This window comes from Pteropus vampyrus, unplaced genomic scaffold (assembly GCF_000151845.1).
Source record: "Pteropus vampyrus isolate Shadow unplaced genomic scaffold, Pvam_2.0 Scaffold498, whole genome shotgun sequence".
Taxonomy (NCBI): Eukaryota; Metazoa; Chordata; class Mammalia; order Chiroptera; family Pteropodidae; genus Pteropus; species Pteropus vampyrus.
This window is the reverse complement of record NW_011889279.1, coordinates 750,794-765,432: the sequence shown is the minus strand read 5'-3', so window position 1 is coordinate 765,432 and position 14,639 is coordinate 750,794. Positions and strand designations below refer to the sequence as shown.

General features: G+C 32.7%; 1 protein-coding gene across 1 annotated transcript in view; it reads right to left on the bottom strand.

Moving 5' to 3' along the window:
* The window catches only part of NIPBL (NIPBL, cohesin loading factor), a 169,539-nt gene that overhangs the window by 5,114 nt on the left and 149,786 nt on the right, over positions 1-14,639 (bottom strand). The window contains exons 33-42 of the mRNA XM_023524825.1: positions 13,253-13,393; positions 13,027-13,120; positions 12,397-12,551; positions 11,801-11,891; positions 9,403-9,576; positions 8,805-8,995; positions 6,864-6,971; positions 6,192-6,392; positions 2,903-3,049; positions 970-1,244 (exon numbers count right to left, since the gene is read on the bottom strand). Of these exons, the coding sequence (XP_023380593.1) occupies positions 970-1,244; positions 2,903-3,049; positions 6,192-6,392; positions 6,864-6,971; positions 8,805-8,995; positions 9,403-9,576; positions 11,801-11,891; positions 12,397-12,551; positions 13,027-13,120; positions 13,253-13,393 (1,577 nt within the window). The remainder of the gene's footprint in view (positions 1-969; positions 1,245-2,902; positions 3,050-6,191; positions 6,393-6,863; positions 6,972-8,804; positions 8,996-9,402; positions 9,577-11,800; positions 11,892-12,396; positions 12,552-13,026; positions 13,121-13,252; positions 13,394-14,639) is intronic.

Below are 14,639 nucleotides of genomic sequence, written 5' to 3'. Positions count from 1 at the left end.
GGTTTACCTCGTTCTACTTTTTTACCACCCCTCCTCCCCGCGCCAACTATATATTCCCTATACAGCAGCCAGAATGACTGCTTACAAACCTGTTTCATATTATTAACAATTTTGCTTAAAAATCTTTCCGACTCTTTAGCACTGCCCCAAGACCAAACCAAGTTTTAAATTACTTTTAAGTAGTTGCCAACATTTAACATCAAGATATTTGTCATAAAAATCTGGATTACCTAGCTTATTTTGAAAAAGTGGAAGTTGTGACTACATTGTGCCCTCTCTCTTCATTGGTGACAAGCTGATGAACACCTGGGTAATATCTGAGCCCTTTAGATGAAACATACCCTTTCCAGTCTGCCAGTGACCTTCTACCACATCCATCTTACTCATTACACTATCTGTTCCCTATGAACATTTGACTTTGCGATTCCTACCTATTGTAGGGGTTTGATGAATGTGAAAAATGATTAAAATTCCATGGGTACTGGTAGAAAAGAGATACCTACAGTGACTGACGGTTAAGTAAAATTTCATGGCATTCACAATAATTAGAACTTTTTTTTATCTCTTACTTTATAGAATACATTAAAGACTATTTGAGTTCTGTTAGAGCTCAGCCTAGTTGGTCTGCATCTATTTTTCATTCATAATTCCTTAGACACTTAAATTTGCAATCTATGTTAAGATTAGCCTAATTCTCTAATAAGATCTTTTTAAGGAAATCAACAAAATAAGACCTTTAATTTACAATGCATTATTACCAAGCCAAAGAATACATTTTACCTCTGTTCAATAACAGAATGGACGAATTATGGTATATTATACAACAAAATACTATGTAACAATAAAAAGAAACAAACTTTTTTTAAAGGAGCATTTTCAATATTAAAGAAAGCGTGAGATCAAAACTGGGTTTAATATTTCTTTATTATCTGAACAAAGTTTTTTCTTTCCTTGCTTATGTAATCTTACCTATCTGAAAATCCACAGAGATTCTTCAAATGTTGTTTTAACATCAGAAGCAATAAAATACCCTGGGAGACATTTGCAAACTCGATTAAGGGAGCTGAATTTTCTGGCAAACATTTCATCACTGAATTTATATCATCTTCTGAATCTGAATCTGAATCTGATTCTACTCGTTTCCGTGACTTCCGAGGCCTGGAAACTTCTTCTTCACTTTCACTTGACTCATTTTCCTTAGTAGGTGATGATTTTCTCTCTTTCCTTTTGTCTTTTACCATAGACTGAAAGAAAAGGAAATTATTTTGTTTGAAAAATAAAAACAAAATGTCACTGACAAATACATATATGCTCCATTCCAACAGCTTCTAAATTCATCCTTAAATTAATATTTTATGCACTGAAACCCTCTGCCTTTCTATAAACAACTGGAGATGTAACCTTTGGGGGGAACCAGTAGGTTCCACGACTAAATAAAATCATATATAATCAACTTCTCTGACCGCATCCCCGCCTCCCGTGAAAAAACCCCTTCTGAAATATCATTCAAAGGGAAACAATTTTTTGTAGGATAGTAATGAAAGATAAATTAGCTATAAAAGTATCAATTTGGTACATAGGTAAGCCATTATAGAGGAAGAGCAGTAATTACAATTTAACTGAGGAAGAATACTGCAGGCTGAACACCCCCAACTTCTATCAAACTCTCCCTCTTTAACAACTTTTCAGCAATATGCAATTTTTCTTATACATATATTCGGTCTTTTTACTTTATGAAATTTAAACTCTTAAAAAAAAACAAAGTCAGCTGAGTTTAAGAGGGAGAAAAGACTAGATTACAAAACAATTATTCAAAATCTGTTAGGAAATAAAACAGGAGAAATATTTACAGGTATATCCACAACAGTAAGTAAAGTAAGATATAATATAATGGCTAAAGTTCCTGGGAAATTATTAACTTCTCAAACTTCTACGTGCACATTAAAAACCTAGGGATTCCATTAAAAACAGACTCTGTTTCAGCATGTGTAAGGTGGGGCCTGAGGTTATTCAGTTCTAACAAGCTCTCAGGTGAGGCCACTGCTGTTGATCTTGGTCCACATGTTAAGAAGCAAGAGGTTTAGATACCTCTGTAATTCCAACTCTTCTTAGGTGTTAAAATAATGTCCCTGATTTACAAGTTTGACCAGGCTGAGTTTTGAGCAATATAATTTTGTAAAATGAGATCTATTTGCATCATCAGGCACATGAAAATATTCCAGTTATAAAGAATTTACTGAGTGCAAACCATGTGCCTGGTGTTATATCAGGTACTTTTACAATTAAACCAATTATATATTTCCTCCTAAAAACCAAGAAAGAGAAGACATAAGGTTTATAACAAACTTTACTAAAGTTCTGGGCACATGATATACCAACTTCATGATGATACTGGTGTTGAGGGATAAGAAATCAATAGTATTATATAATTTTGTTTTTTTTCTTGTAAGTAAACTATCCGCCTCTCTCTCTGCAAGTGTACTATTATGATCTACAGCATTACTAGATTTATAGAATAGCAAGGTACTTTAAATGGGGTTTAAATATATATGAATGGACACCAAACACTTGAGGTCAGTGCTTAAAGTGAGAGAAATAAAATGAGATGGCTTATGAACAGAACAATCCATTTATACATATATCTTTTATATTATATAAATTATATAATCTTTCATACTATATGAAATCTATCCATCTGAAATGGACTAACTTTAGGTCTTTCTTAATGGAAATAAAATGGTAACCCATTTCCTCTCCCCAATTCAAGCACAGCCCAGATTTCAGTAAGTTCATTTAGATTTTATAAACCTGTGAAAAGAATAAAAAGCACAGCAAGAAACAGTGAAAATAGCATGCCTGCACTTTGACAGATGCATTAAGAATAGTAATGTGTGTAACTTACCTCCTTGAATGACTGCAGTAGGTTACTACCAGAAACTGAGAGTGTAATGTCTATATGATGCATTATAAACAACGGCTCTTCCTGTGTCTGGTATGGAAAACAGGCTAGATTGTCTGCTATATACAAGAGCATATTCACTTCTGTTTTCTGTAAATTTTAAAAAAAGGTACACGTTTAGTGGATAATCCAGAAATCCATCCAAAAAGCCTCTTTAGAAAAAAATATTACAGGGCACTTTCACCTCAGTTAATGTTTCAGAGAAATAAGAGGGGAGGGAAAGAGGAAGGTAAGAAAAAGAGAGGAGGGGGAACAGAAATGGATTTTATAAAATAATCTTATACTCATTTAAAGAGACTTCATAATGACTTATACCATAGTACTATACCTCAAGGAGGGAAGAGGTGAAATTTTTTAGTGTGCCCAAGTAGAATTTCCTTTATATTCTTAGAGAGTACATGGAATCTTTATGTTACATCCATACCACATCAGAAAATATACATATAAATTCATAATTATTTTTCATTGTGCTGAGAGTTTAACCCATATGGAGATCAGTTACACACAGTTACTATTCTGTCCTCAAAAATATGTGGTAATTATAGTACTAATATGTAGGTTAAAAAAAGTTCATCTACCCATAAAACATTTGTCAGTTTTCTATATATACGTAATTTAGAATATCAAAAATCATTCTGACAGTACTACCTCAGTTTCACACTATAAAAACTCTGAAGTAGGCAAAATTTAAAGGAAACAAAATTTAAAAAGCAACAGAGTTTCAGTGTTTCATGATCATATAGAATATAAACAGAAATATGTTAATATTTAAGTTTCTTTAAAACATTCACAGCTTAAAAAAAAAAAAGAAAAAAGAGCAATAAAAAAATACTCCCTCCTATCATCTTCCACTATCCTGTCATCCAAACAATAGAAAACCCAATAGAAGCAGCAGCATTAACAAAAAACCCATAGCACATATGGAATAAACTTGCCATTTGCATTCATGAGACTCTCACTCTACTTTTTATTTTAAATATGTATCAACACTTAAAGTTGAGGAAATGCAGACATAGAACCCTACCTCATCTATAGGTTTTATTACACACACACACACACACATTCTTTTTACCTAAAACTGAAAATGTTCAGGACAACTCTGAATAAACCTTTCAAAAACTCTGAAATTCTTCAACTTAGGTCATAATAAAGTCCCATATTGCTTCTTCCTTTCAAAAATTAAACTTCTTAAAAGAATAGTCTAGGGCCGCTCCTCCTGAGTGTTCCTCATCATTCTTTAAAATCATGCTTTTGTGCCTCAATGCTTCACTGTTTCTGTCCACCAAATATTCTATTCTATTTTTTTTTTTTTTACTTCTCCTAGACTTCTCAGTAGCATCAAATACTATTATCCACTCTTTCCTTCCTGAAACCTTCTTCCTTAATTTTCTGTTCTAAACTCTTTGACTATTCCTCTTCTATGTCCTTTCCAAGCCAACTTCTTTTCAAACTGCTTTTAGCAACAATCTTGTTATTCTCTCAGATGTTCAGGATGAAAATATTCCAGTTATCTTTTGACAATTCTTCTCACATAGTCTTATTTATTCCTTCCTCACGTTTCTTTTTTCCTTTCCTACTGTCTATTGTTTTCTTTCCTACAGTCATCAAAACAGAGTAATTCCTATAACCTCCAATGTGAATGTAATGCTAAATTTGTGTTCCTAAAATGCTTACGGCACCTGTCCTCATCATTTTATTTAAACACTTTCACTGGCTTTCCACGGTCTATAAGACCCTCCACAAAACTTGCTTCATTATGACCTTTCTGTTCGAACAACCTAGTCACTATTCCCACATATTTTTACCTTTGTACCTTTATTCATGCTTTTACCCTTGCCTTAAATAGATCCATCTCATCTAATGTCCCTATGCCTTCAGTATTTTGTTCCTCCTCTGAATCCTTTGTTGGAGGTAGTAAGAAGAATGCACTGCATGATGAGAGCTGGATTTAGCATTTCACATGCTGAGGTGACAGAACATCAACCTAATGACATACAGCAGGCAATGAAACCACACAGAGATGAAGCTCGGGAAAGAGATAAAGGACTATAGCAGTATTATTCATACAAACCACTTGGTACTCAAGATATGCTAACTTTTACTATTATTTCCTTTATTTTGTGCCCTACATCTTAACTGGAGTTAAGAGCCAATGAGGGCAAGAGGATTATATCACACTATTTTAGACTCCTAGCACAATGTCCTAAACAAAACGATACCTTAATGCTGGTGATGTAATGATGATGATAGTAATGATGATGATTAAATTTGATCCCAAGAATTTTTAGAATAGATGTTTGTAATATTTATTTGCTGGGCCATATATCTAAAAATTTCATGTACTATTGAAAAGAAGAGGTCTAGTAAGGCATCTACATTCTGGTAATTTTAATTCTGTTTTATTGAAAAAAATCTGGTGCTGAAACAGCAATGGAGTCAAGCTATCAAGTGATTAAAATAAGAAAAATAATTCTTTTGTTTCTAAAGCTTTACAACCATAGACTAATTGATATGCTCTATGTGGGCAGACATCACATCTTCTAACACAATGGCTACCACATAGCAGGTACTGAATAAAAATTTATGTATAATGAATGAATAAACTAAGAGGTAAGCTTAAAGAAAAGGATGTTGTGTTTTCTTGGCTTATGGTCCTGGAAAATGCCACTTGTGTAACAGCCAAAGGTCAAAGGATCAAATTATAATTACACGAATGTGGGCTCTTTTAAGGAAGTCAACTTGAACAAGCAGGAGATCCCAGCAGCTAAAAACCTAATACAGTTATTCTAACAATATTCAAATCTGAACAGAAATGAGTGAAATCTCTCTCCCTCCCTCTCTCTTTTTCTTTCTTGCTCTCTCTCATCTATCCCCCAAAGTGATAGTGTAGTGATACAGCTTATTTAAGGGTATGCTTAAAAGAACTGTTTTCAAAGTTTATAAGATACTCAGTATGGACACACTATTATACTTTATCTCTCATTGTATTTATTCTCATGAAAAATTTCCCATCCAATTCTGACTGTATACCTTGTATTAACAAACTTGCTGCATGTTTACAAGTAAGTAATAAGCAAAATATTTTGTTCTAATATGAATATGGCCAGGACGATTACCAAAGACTTAAACGCACGTTTAAAATAGTCGCTATTACTTACTAAAATGTGACTATTTTAGGCATAACATTTATTAAACATTTATTTTCTTAAAATAATAAGTTTTTTATACTTACTGCTGTGTCATCAAAGAGGTTGAGTAAAGAAATGAGAAATGCTCGTCTGTGCTGGCGGTTTCCACGGATCATGGAGTAAAGGTGTGAACACAAAGCACTAGAGGACTCATCCTGTCTGAAACCCCTTACGGGATCTTTTAGGCATGTGTTGATTGCCTGTTGTACCTGGTAAGACATCTTCATACCAGCCACCGCTTTCATCTGAAATCAATAAAAGCCTCATTTTTGTTATGGAAATTAAGTCAAATTAAAAATATATTTTGAGCATTACAGTCGAAGCTAACTTCATTATGTGGTTTTCTTATTTAAATAATAAAATCATAGAATGCAAGTGCTGGAAGAACATTAGAAATCATCTGTTGAAATCCCTTTATTTTACAGTACAAAATATCGAGACCTAGAAGAGTCACTACTGCCACGACCACACAATAGGAACTAGAACCCATGCATGCCAGCATGCTTGCTGGACTATTACCTCTAGCTCAATCTTAAGAGTTAATTTTAAACAAGAATAAACACCTTACAGGACAAACTTGCTGTATGTTTACAAGTAAGTAATAAGCAAAATATTTTGTTCTAATATGAATATGGCCAGGACGATTACCAAAGAAATGGTTTACCCAAAAAAAAAAAAATGTTTAAGTTTAGATTATACAATTTAAATATACATACATGAATGAATCCAGCATATTTTTTGTCTATTTCCACAAGCTGCTGATCAGCCTTGTTCCGCATAGCTGGTTCTGGGTCTGTGCCCATAGCAATTAAATATGGTACACACTAGAAATAAAAATACAGGATTTATAAAACATCATAGTAGTAGAAGCTCTATAATATCCTGACATATGTTAAAACTCACTGTATATCTGGGATATGTAAATTTAGCTTTATAGGCCTTCTTTTAAATGCCATCTTTCAGTGTCCTTTTAAAAATAATTAACCTTCCCTTAGAATTAGCTTAAAGCAAAAAATAAAATAAAATAAAAAAGTAGTGAAGTGCAGTAAAAATGATAGTGAAATTTAAACAATTTCAATGTGAATTTAAGGTTCTTTAACAGAAAAGGGCTCCCACACTAAGAATATTCATTTAAGACTATGATAATCATACTACAAATGTGTAATCCAATAAATTTTTCAAGCTTGACTGAATTTGCTATGTAAAGATAACATAGGGCAAAAAGTAATTTGTCTTCCACTCCCAAAACTAGAAAAATACAAATTTTCCCCCATAAAGTTGATTTTAGGTATGTCTTCAATGATTGGATAGCTAGTATTTTGGTAACAACCATATTTAGAGTACTTCTAAAGTCAAGAAACACTAATACTCAAATGCATATGAATTAGATAGCAGTAAGAAGAGAAAAACTACAAAAACAAAAATAACTTTAAAAAAGTACACATGGCACTAACTGGAATGGGTGATCATGGATTAAATCCTGAATCAATGGGAAAAAAAGTCCATAAAGAATATTATTAGCTAAACTGGCAAAATTTGAAAGTAAATTGCATATTAAATAATACAGTATCAATGTTAAAATTCCTGAATTTGATTATTGCATAATTATGGTTTTATAAGAGAAAGTCCTTATTCTTAGAAAATATGCTCAAGTGTTTAGAGGTAAAGAATTATGATGTCTGGAATTTACTATCAAATGACTTAATGTAGAGATAATGCAAATGTGGCAAAATATAACTAATGGTAAATATTGGTGACGAGTCTGAAGAAGTTCATTGTACCATTCATGCAACTGTTTTAAATGTGAAAATTAAAAGGAAAATTTAAAATAGCAGATACAGTCATAAAAAGCACTACTACTTGAAGCCATTTAGAATACCAGCAAAGAGTGCTAAGTATCTCAAAAATTCGAGTCTCAGCATACTACTACTGTACATTTTATTGTGATCTTGATGATTACATATAGCACATTTCAGAAAAAGTTCCACAAAAAGTAGCCAAAATAAAAATCTTGGAAAAAAAAAAATCCTGAAGGGTCATGGGCTTTGGTTATCTAATAAATTCACTTCTGTGGTCTACGGCACTCTCCTGAACATGTCAGGTGGTATATATACTACTCTATCAGTATTAGCTGCCAATCCTTAGTAATACTATTATGTCTTTATTCCATCATTTGGTCCTCATATCAATGCTATGAGGTGTGAGTAGTTGATATTACCTTTAATTTACAGATGAAGGAACTGAGTTCAGATTATGTAATTTACTTTGCTGTGAACTAAAATCCACTCTGTTTAACAGTTAGATTATATTCCTAACTCCAGTTAACCCTCTTGACATTACAGGTTGTTGGTTTTTAGGGATAAGAGTTAAAATGGATTATAACAAATCTATCACTCCTACTCAGAAAGTGATTCCAAGTACATATTCTGCTAGTATAAATTGGAAGTTTGTTTAATACAGACAACATTATAAGTGAATGGGTATTTTGCAGTATTGATAACTTAAGAGACAGATTAAAACTTGGACTCTTAAGAGTTTAGGACCAAAAAAAAAAATTAAGAGGAACAAAGAACTACTTATTCTCTAACCACAATGTCATCATATAATAACAAATCTGGCTCTTTTAGTAATTCCTGCAGTTATTAATACATACTTACCTGAACTGGATGAATAAGACCTTGGTTTAGAGTCAATGCAATGACATTTAGGGCAAAGTGGCGTACACTTGATTGGGTGTGAAAAAACGCCTCAAGCACCTGTTTGAGGTAAAGCTGCATGATGGAACTACTCATCCCTGAGGAAACATCACCCATTTCTTTTAAATCTTCCTGTTTTGCAACTTTCTTCCCTACGAAAAAAAGTAACATATTAGAACATGTATACTAAACTTTACTTAAATACATCAAATTAGACCACAACCAAAAGCACAAAATGTTATAGCTAGTGCTTTGGCTCAATAGTTTTTAATCTCCCCCCCCTCCCCCGCCGGACTCTGTCAGAGGTCCCTTTGAGAACCAGATGAGAATTAGAATTCCTCTCCTCTCTCAAAATGTTAATGTCTGTACAAATATTAAATTTTACAAACTATTTTACAGACTTTATGAATACCCTTAAGCCTAGATACGGACTTATGGACTCCTGAACCGAATTCCTTCATCTAACAGATTAGGAAATTTAGATATCTAAATTAAAAATGAGTCAAGAGTATTTTAACTGTAGCCACACTGGAAAATTTAAAACTATATTTTCACTTACAGTCTCTATCTGCCTGTTGCATACGTGTATCCTCTTCTTGCAGGTAAGTCTGGAGGTTTTTTAACACTTGTATTTTTAAATTTACTGAGGAGTTCTTATCAGATAAAATATTATTATATAGGTTTTTCACCTCTTGCTCAAACATTAGACTTGGATGCTGAATAAAAGCAAATCCTAAAGAAGAGAGAAAAAAATCTCTTAATATATTCATATTAAAATTAAATATAACATTTAATAAAAATGTTAATAAATTATACAAAGAGCTCCTTATTTCAAAAAATTAGAACTTAAAATGACTGGAAGAATATTCTGGTGGCCTTACCTAGAGAAGTATTAGAGCAGGTACTTCTTTCCCCATGAATTAAAAACAAGAAATTGCATTTCAAAGGAGAGTTTCACACAAGAGGAAACCTTGAGGAGGGAGCAGGGCCTAGTGGCTAGGGGAGTGGATTAGGAGTCAGGAGTCTTGGGTTCTATTCCTGGCTCCACCACTGACTTGTAGTGTGACCTTGGGTGAGTCACATAATCTCTCTGTGCCTCAATTCTCCATCTGTAAAATGGGGACAATAATATTTACCACCCACCTACCTCAAAGGGATGTTTTCAGGATTTAAGAGGTAATGTCTGCAAACATTTTTTAGATCCCTAGCAAAAGGTACTACATTGGCAGTATTTTTTTAACCACAAGTTAACAAGTAGCAAAATACTATTATCCATGTTTATTTGTATAAAGTGCTTATTTATGCAACATAAATGAAGATCCTTGATGATAGCAAGTATTGTTGATGCCAAATAACAAACTAAACTCAAAGCATAGAGTGATCAGATAACCAGCCCAAGGTCACACAGGATAACTATGGCCCAGGCAAGATGTCAATGTCTTTTATTAACTAGCCTAGAGGCACTAGTTCCTGGTAGTACTGCTTCTTTAAGTTAAAATTTACATACAGTTGACCCTTGAACAACACAGGTTCAAACTGTGTGGGTCCACATATACAAGCATTTTTTCCCCAATAAATATACAGTTGGCTCTTTGTATCCCTGAGTTTTGTATCGCAAATTCAACAAACTGCAGATAGAAAACAGTATTTTTGATCTGCAGTTGGAAATCCGCAAAAGCAGCAGACGGACTGTATGCATTGTTCTATGCCATTTTATATAAGGGACTTGGGCATCCGTGGATTTTGGTATCCGTGAGGGGTCCTGGAACCAGTCCCCCATGGATACTAAGGGACAACTAAATTTTGGGGGAGTCAAAAGTTATGTATATATAAAAAGTAACATATGGATTTTCCTCTGCACAAGGGTCATTGTCCCTAACCCTTGTGTTGTTCAAGGGCCAACCATATCTGTTCCCTGAATTAGATGTAAGACTATTAGTTTTGCTACTTTATATGGCTTATGTCCAGACTGAATATTGAAAGGTACACATTTGGCTTGAGGTACTAATGTACAAATATAATGCCTTAGTAAGTGATATATGAATTCTTATTATTAGCTATATGTAATTTTCTGAAAGGGATGAAGAGGAATAAGATAATAAAATTTAAACTTATTTAAATAAGGTTTGGTTAACTTAGAATCTTTTGTTACTCATTTTAGTTCAAAAGACTAAATTATAAACCTTGTTAATGCTACCAAAATAAAGTTTCAAAATAAGTTATTAACCTTATTGAGTAGCTGTACATGTATTTGCAAATAACAAAAAACAAAATGAAAACCTGGACAGAGTGCTCTTCTTGTAATTTTTAAAAGTGCATTCAATTCAGGTACTTTAATGATAATCCTTCTCATATTTCTCTCATATTCCATTATCCTTCCAGATAAGCCACAAACCTAACCTGCAAAGGCACTAATTTACTACATCAGTGCTCCTAGAAAAATATGGGATAGGTATACATCCAAATTGTTCCTTTTAAGTTGGTTGCCATGTGCTTCTACATGAACAAAAGTCTGTGTAGACTGCCCACTGCCTTAACCAGGAGCAGCAGATACATATAATGACAAAGCTTTGTAAAGAAAAAGAACAATGTAAAAATACATAACAGCAAAAAGTTCTTCTAAATTATCTTTCTTTATCAAAGTGCTTTAATGAATATTCTTCTGAAATCCTATGAAGTAGGGGTAGGAGACAGTATTGCCATCTCTATTTTACCAACAAGAAAACTGATAAACAGAGAAGTTATGTGACTGGCTCAAGGTCACCCAGGAAGTCACTGGCTGAGCCAAGAATGGAACCCAGGTGTTTTAAAACCCCCAGTCCTATATTCTAAACAACAGATCCTATTGCAAATAGAAACATACTTAAATAAATCAACAGTTTAGATTCACAATATTTTAAAATTTGCTCAACCTCTCAAACAACTAAAAACTATAAAGAAATTTAGACTCAACTTACCTAGACCAATGATGGCTTTTGTTTGTACTTCTTCATCTGAATGTTTTGTAAAATACATCAATAGTTCAAGTACTTTATCCTTTATGTTAACCTAACAGGAAAAATCCATATTATAAAGAAGAGTAACTTATAACTTAGATCAGTTTTTAGCTATAAAAGGAAAAAAAAAAAACCTAAAAGCAAACAATGACAATTTCCCCATGTGAATCTTTCTAAAGAATAAATCACCAATAAGCTTATAAATTTTAGAATAGCAGGATTCAAAATAAAGAACAAGTGCCAGAATGTAAATAATGTACTGTCCTTCACTGAGAAAGTGAAAAAAAAAAATCAATAAAGTCAGTTTCTGACCTAAACAGTGTGCCTACTGTTACAAAGCTAATATAAGTTGTGCATACTTATTTTATTACAGACCAGTAACGAACAGTTCACAGATCAGAAGCCAGTCCAAGGACCATGTTTTGAGTAGCACTGTCTTAGAATTCTCATTAAACTCTAATGATGCCTTCATCCTGGAGCATTATACTCATTTTCAGTTTGCAGGATCACACAGTTCTATTTTACTACAGCATACTAAATAATATTAGGATCTTTACCTTACTGTTGCCTTTAAAATCTTCCAGATCAAAATCAAAATGTCGACATAGTGCTCCAACAGTGAAAAGGGATCTAAGAAGTGCTGGTTTGTTTGTTAGAAGTGAAGTGTTATTTGGATCCTCTTGGTGTTGACTTTTTAATTTTGAAATGGCACCTAATAAAAATAATATTTAAAAGAACACCTTTATTCCTTGAATTATTATGTTCAAATAATTACTACTAATGAATTATAACTGAATTTTATTAATGGTTCTAAGTATTAAATATCTAGAATTATAAGGATACTCCTTATAATTAAAAGAGCATAAAAGAATTATAAGGATACTCCTTATAATTAAAAGAGCATAAAAGAATTAATGTTAAGAAAAAAAACATTTAAATTTTATTTTACATAACAGGCAGAAACCAACATTTATTCATGAATAGATAAATTTCTGAAGTAATCATATTGGGTTATTAAGAGAATACAAAAGATATTAGAAAATACTGCTTCTGAGAGTGGACCATAGACGATAATCACACTTCTTAAAATTCTCTAGATGCTATCATTTATCAAATGTATTAAAAAGGAGTTGGGACAAACTGCAGGATCTAGCAGAATAATTTTAAAGCCCAGGTACAGCACTTACCATAGTATCTATTGAAACAGGCCCATACAAATTTAAAATTTTGTGTCACTTTATTTACAACTGCCCCAAGACAGCTCACACAATGTTGCACTACCTAAAAGATACAGAAAATGTTATCATTTAGACAGAAATTAAAGATAAGCAAAGATAAGGGCAAAAACATGATTAAGTTATCATTTGTGAATTCTATACTAATCAATACAGAGATGGTAAACTGAATGCTTACAGTCATGCCATATTTGATGATCAGTTTCATCAGATCTTCTTCAATAGTGGCAAGGAAAGTTTCACTTGGATGCTCCATCAGTGGTACCACCAGCTCTAGGATTTTTGCAACATTGCAGATAACCATGAAATCATTTTGTGTCTACAGAGATAAAATTAGTGCTTTATGAATATTAAAATCTCAAAAAAAGCTATATATAGTTTTATGTATTTTGGGGTACAGTATTTATGAATGTGAGATTTCAGTGAATAAAAAAAAAAAAAAACATTAGAAAAGAGATTTTTAAGGTAAGGAGAAAAGAATATCAGACCGTATCAGGAACCAGGATTCTAACTATGCCACTAACTTGTCATATGACCTTTGAGTCACTTACTTAATCACATGCTATAGTTATTCTTTTTTTCCTAAAATACAACACATGTCAATTCTGAACAAAGGTATTTAAATATTAACAGAGTATTTCTTAATATCTTAGAAATACTCAAGATTGGTACAGTTTTTAAAATTAGTATTTTTCAACTAGGGTATGTTAACCTAGTAGTTCTCAACTGGGGGTGAATTTGACCCCAGGGGATATCTGGCAATAACTAGAGACATTTTTGTTGTCACAAGAGGAGTAGGTGGGTGTTCTACTGGCATTCGTGTATAGAGGCCAGCGATGCTGCCAAACATCCTATAATGCTCAGAACAATTCCTGATGACAAAGAATGATCTGGCCCTAAATGTCAATAGTGCTGAGCCTGAGAAGCCCTGTGTTAACTCTTTTTATGATACATTAAAATGTAGACCCTCAGAACTAGGGATAAGTCTTTTTTAAAAAATTTAAATTATAGTAAAAAAATTTTGAACTTTAGAAAGTTTTAAAACTTTGATTAAAAAACTAAGCAGATTTTTAATAGGTAAAGCATTTTTTAAAAATCAAAAGGTATTAAAGGATTTACAATAAAAAGTCTCTTTCCTATCTCTGTCCTCCTCACCCAATTCCCCTACCCAAAGGCAACCAAAGTTACTAGGATTTTTTTTTTTTTTTTGGTAGAGTAAGGCTTTCAAATGTACCTTTTTATCTAGCCAAGCTATCATTCCTTATTCTTAGAAATAAGTTATTGACACTCCTTTGGACTCTTTGAGCTTATTATCTCACAGTTAAAAACTTTCCCACCTCACATTCATCAATTCTTTCAGCATACCCAAAGAATTAAATAAAAAAAATAGGTAAGATGAATACTTCTAAGAAAAACAGAAATCCTGTCATTTCTTTGCCATCTCCCACTTCCATCCCCTTTAAGCAATATGGAATGAGTTAAAGTAGGCCCAAAAACAGAAGTTTCTGTCAAATAAGATAAATTTATTTGAAGATCACTGTTAAAACTTTATTTTTTAAAACAAT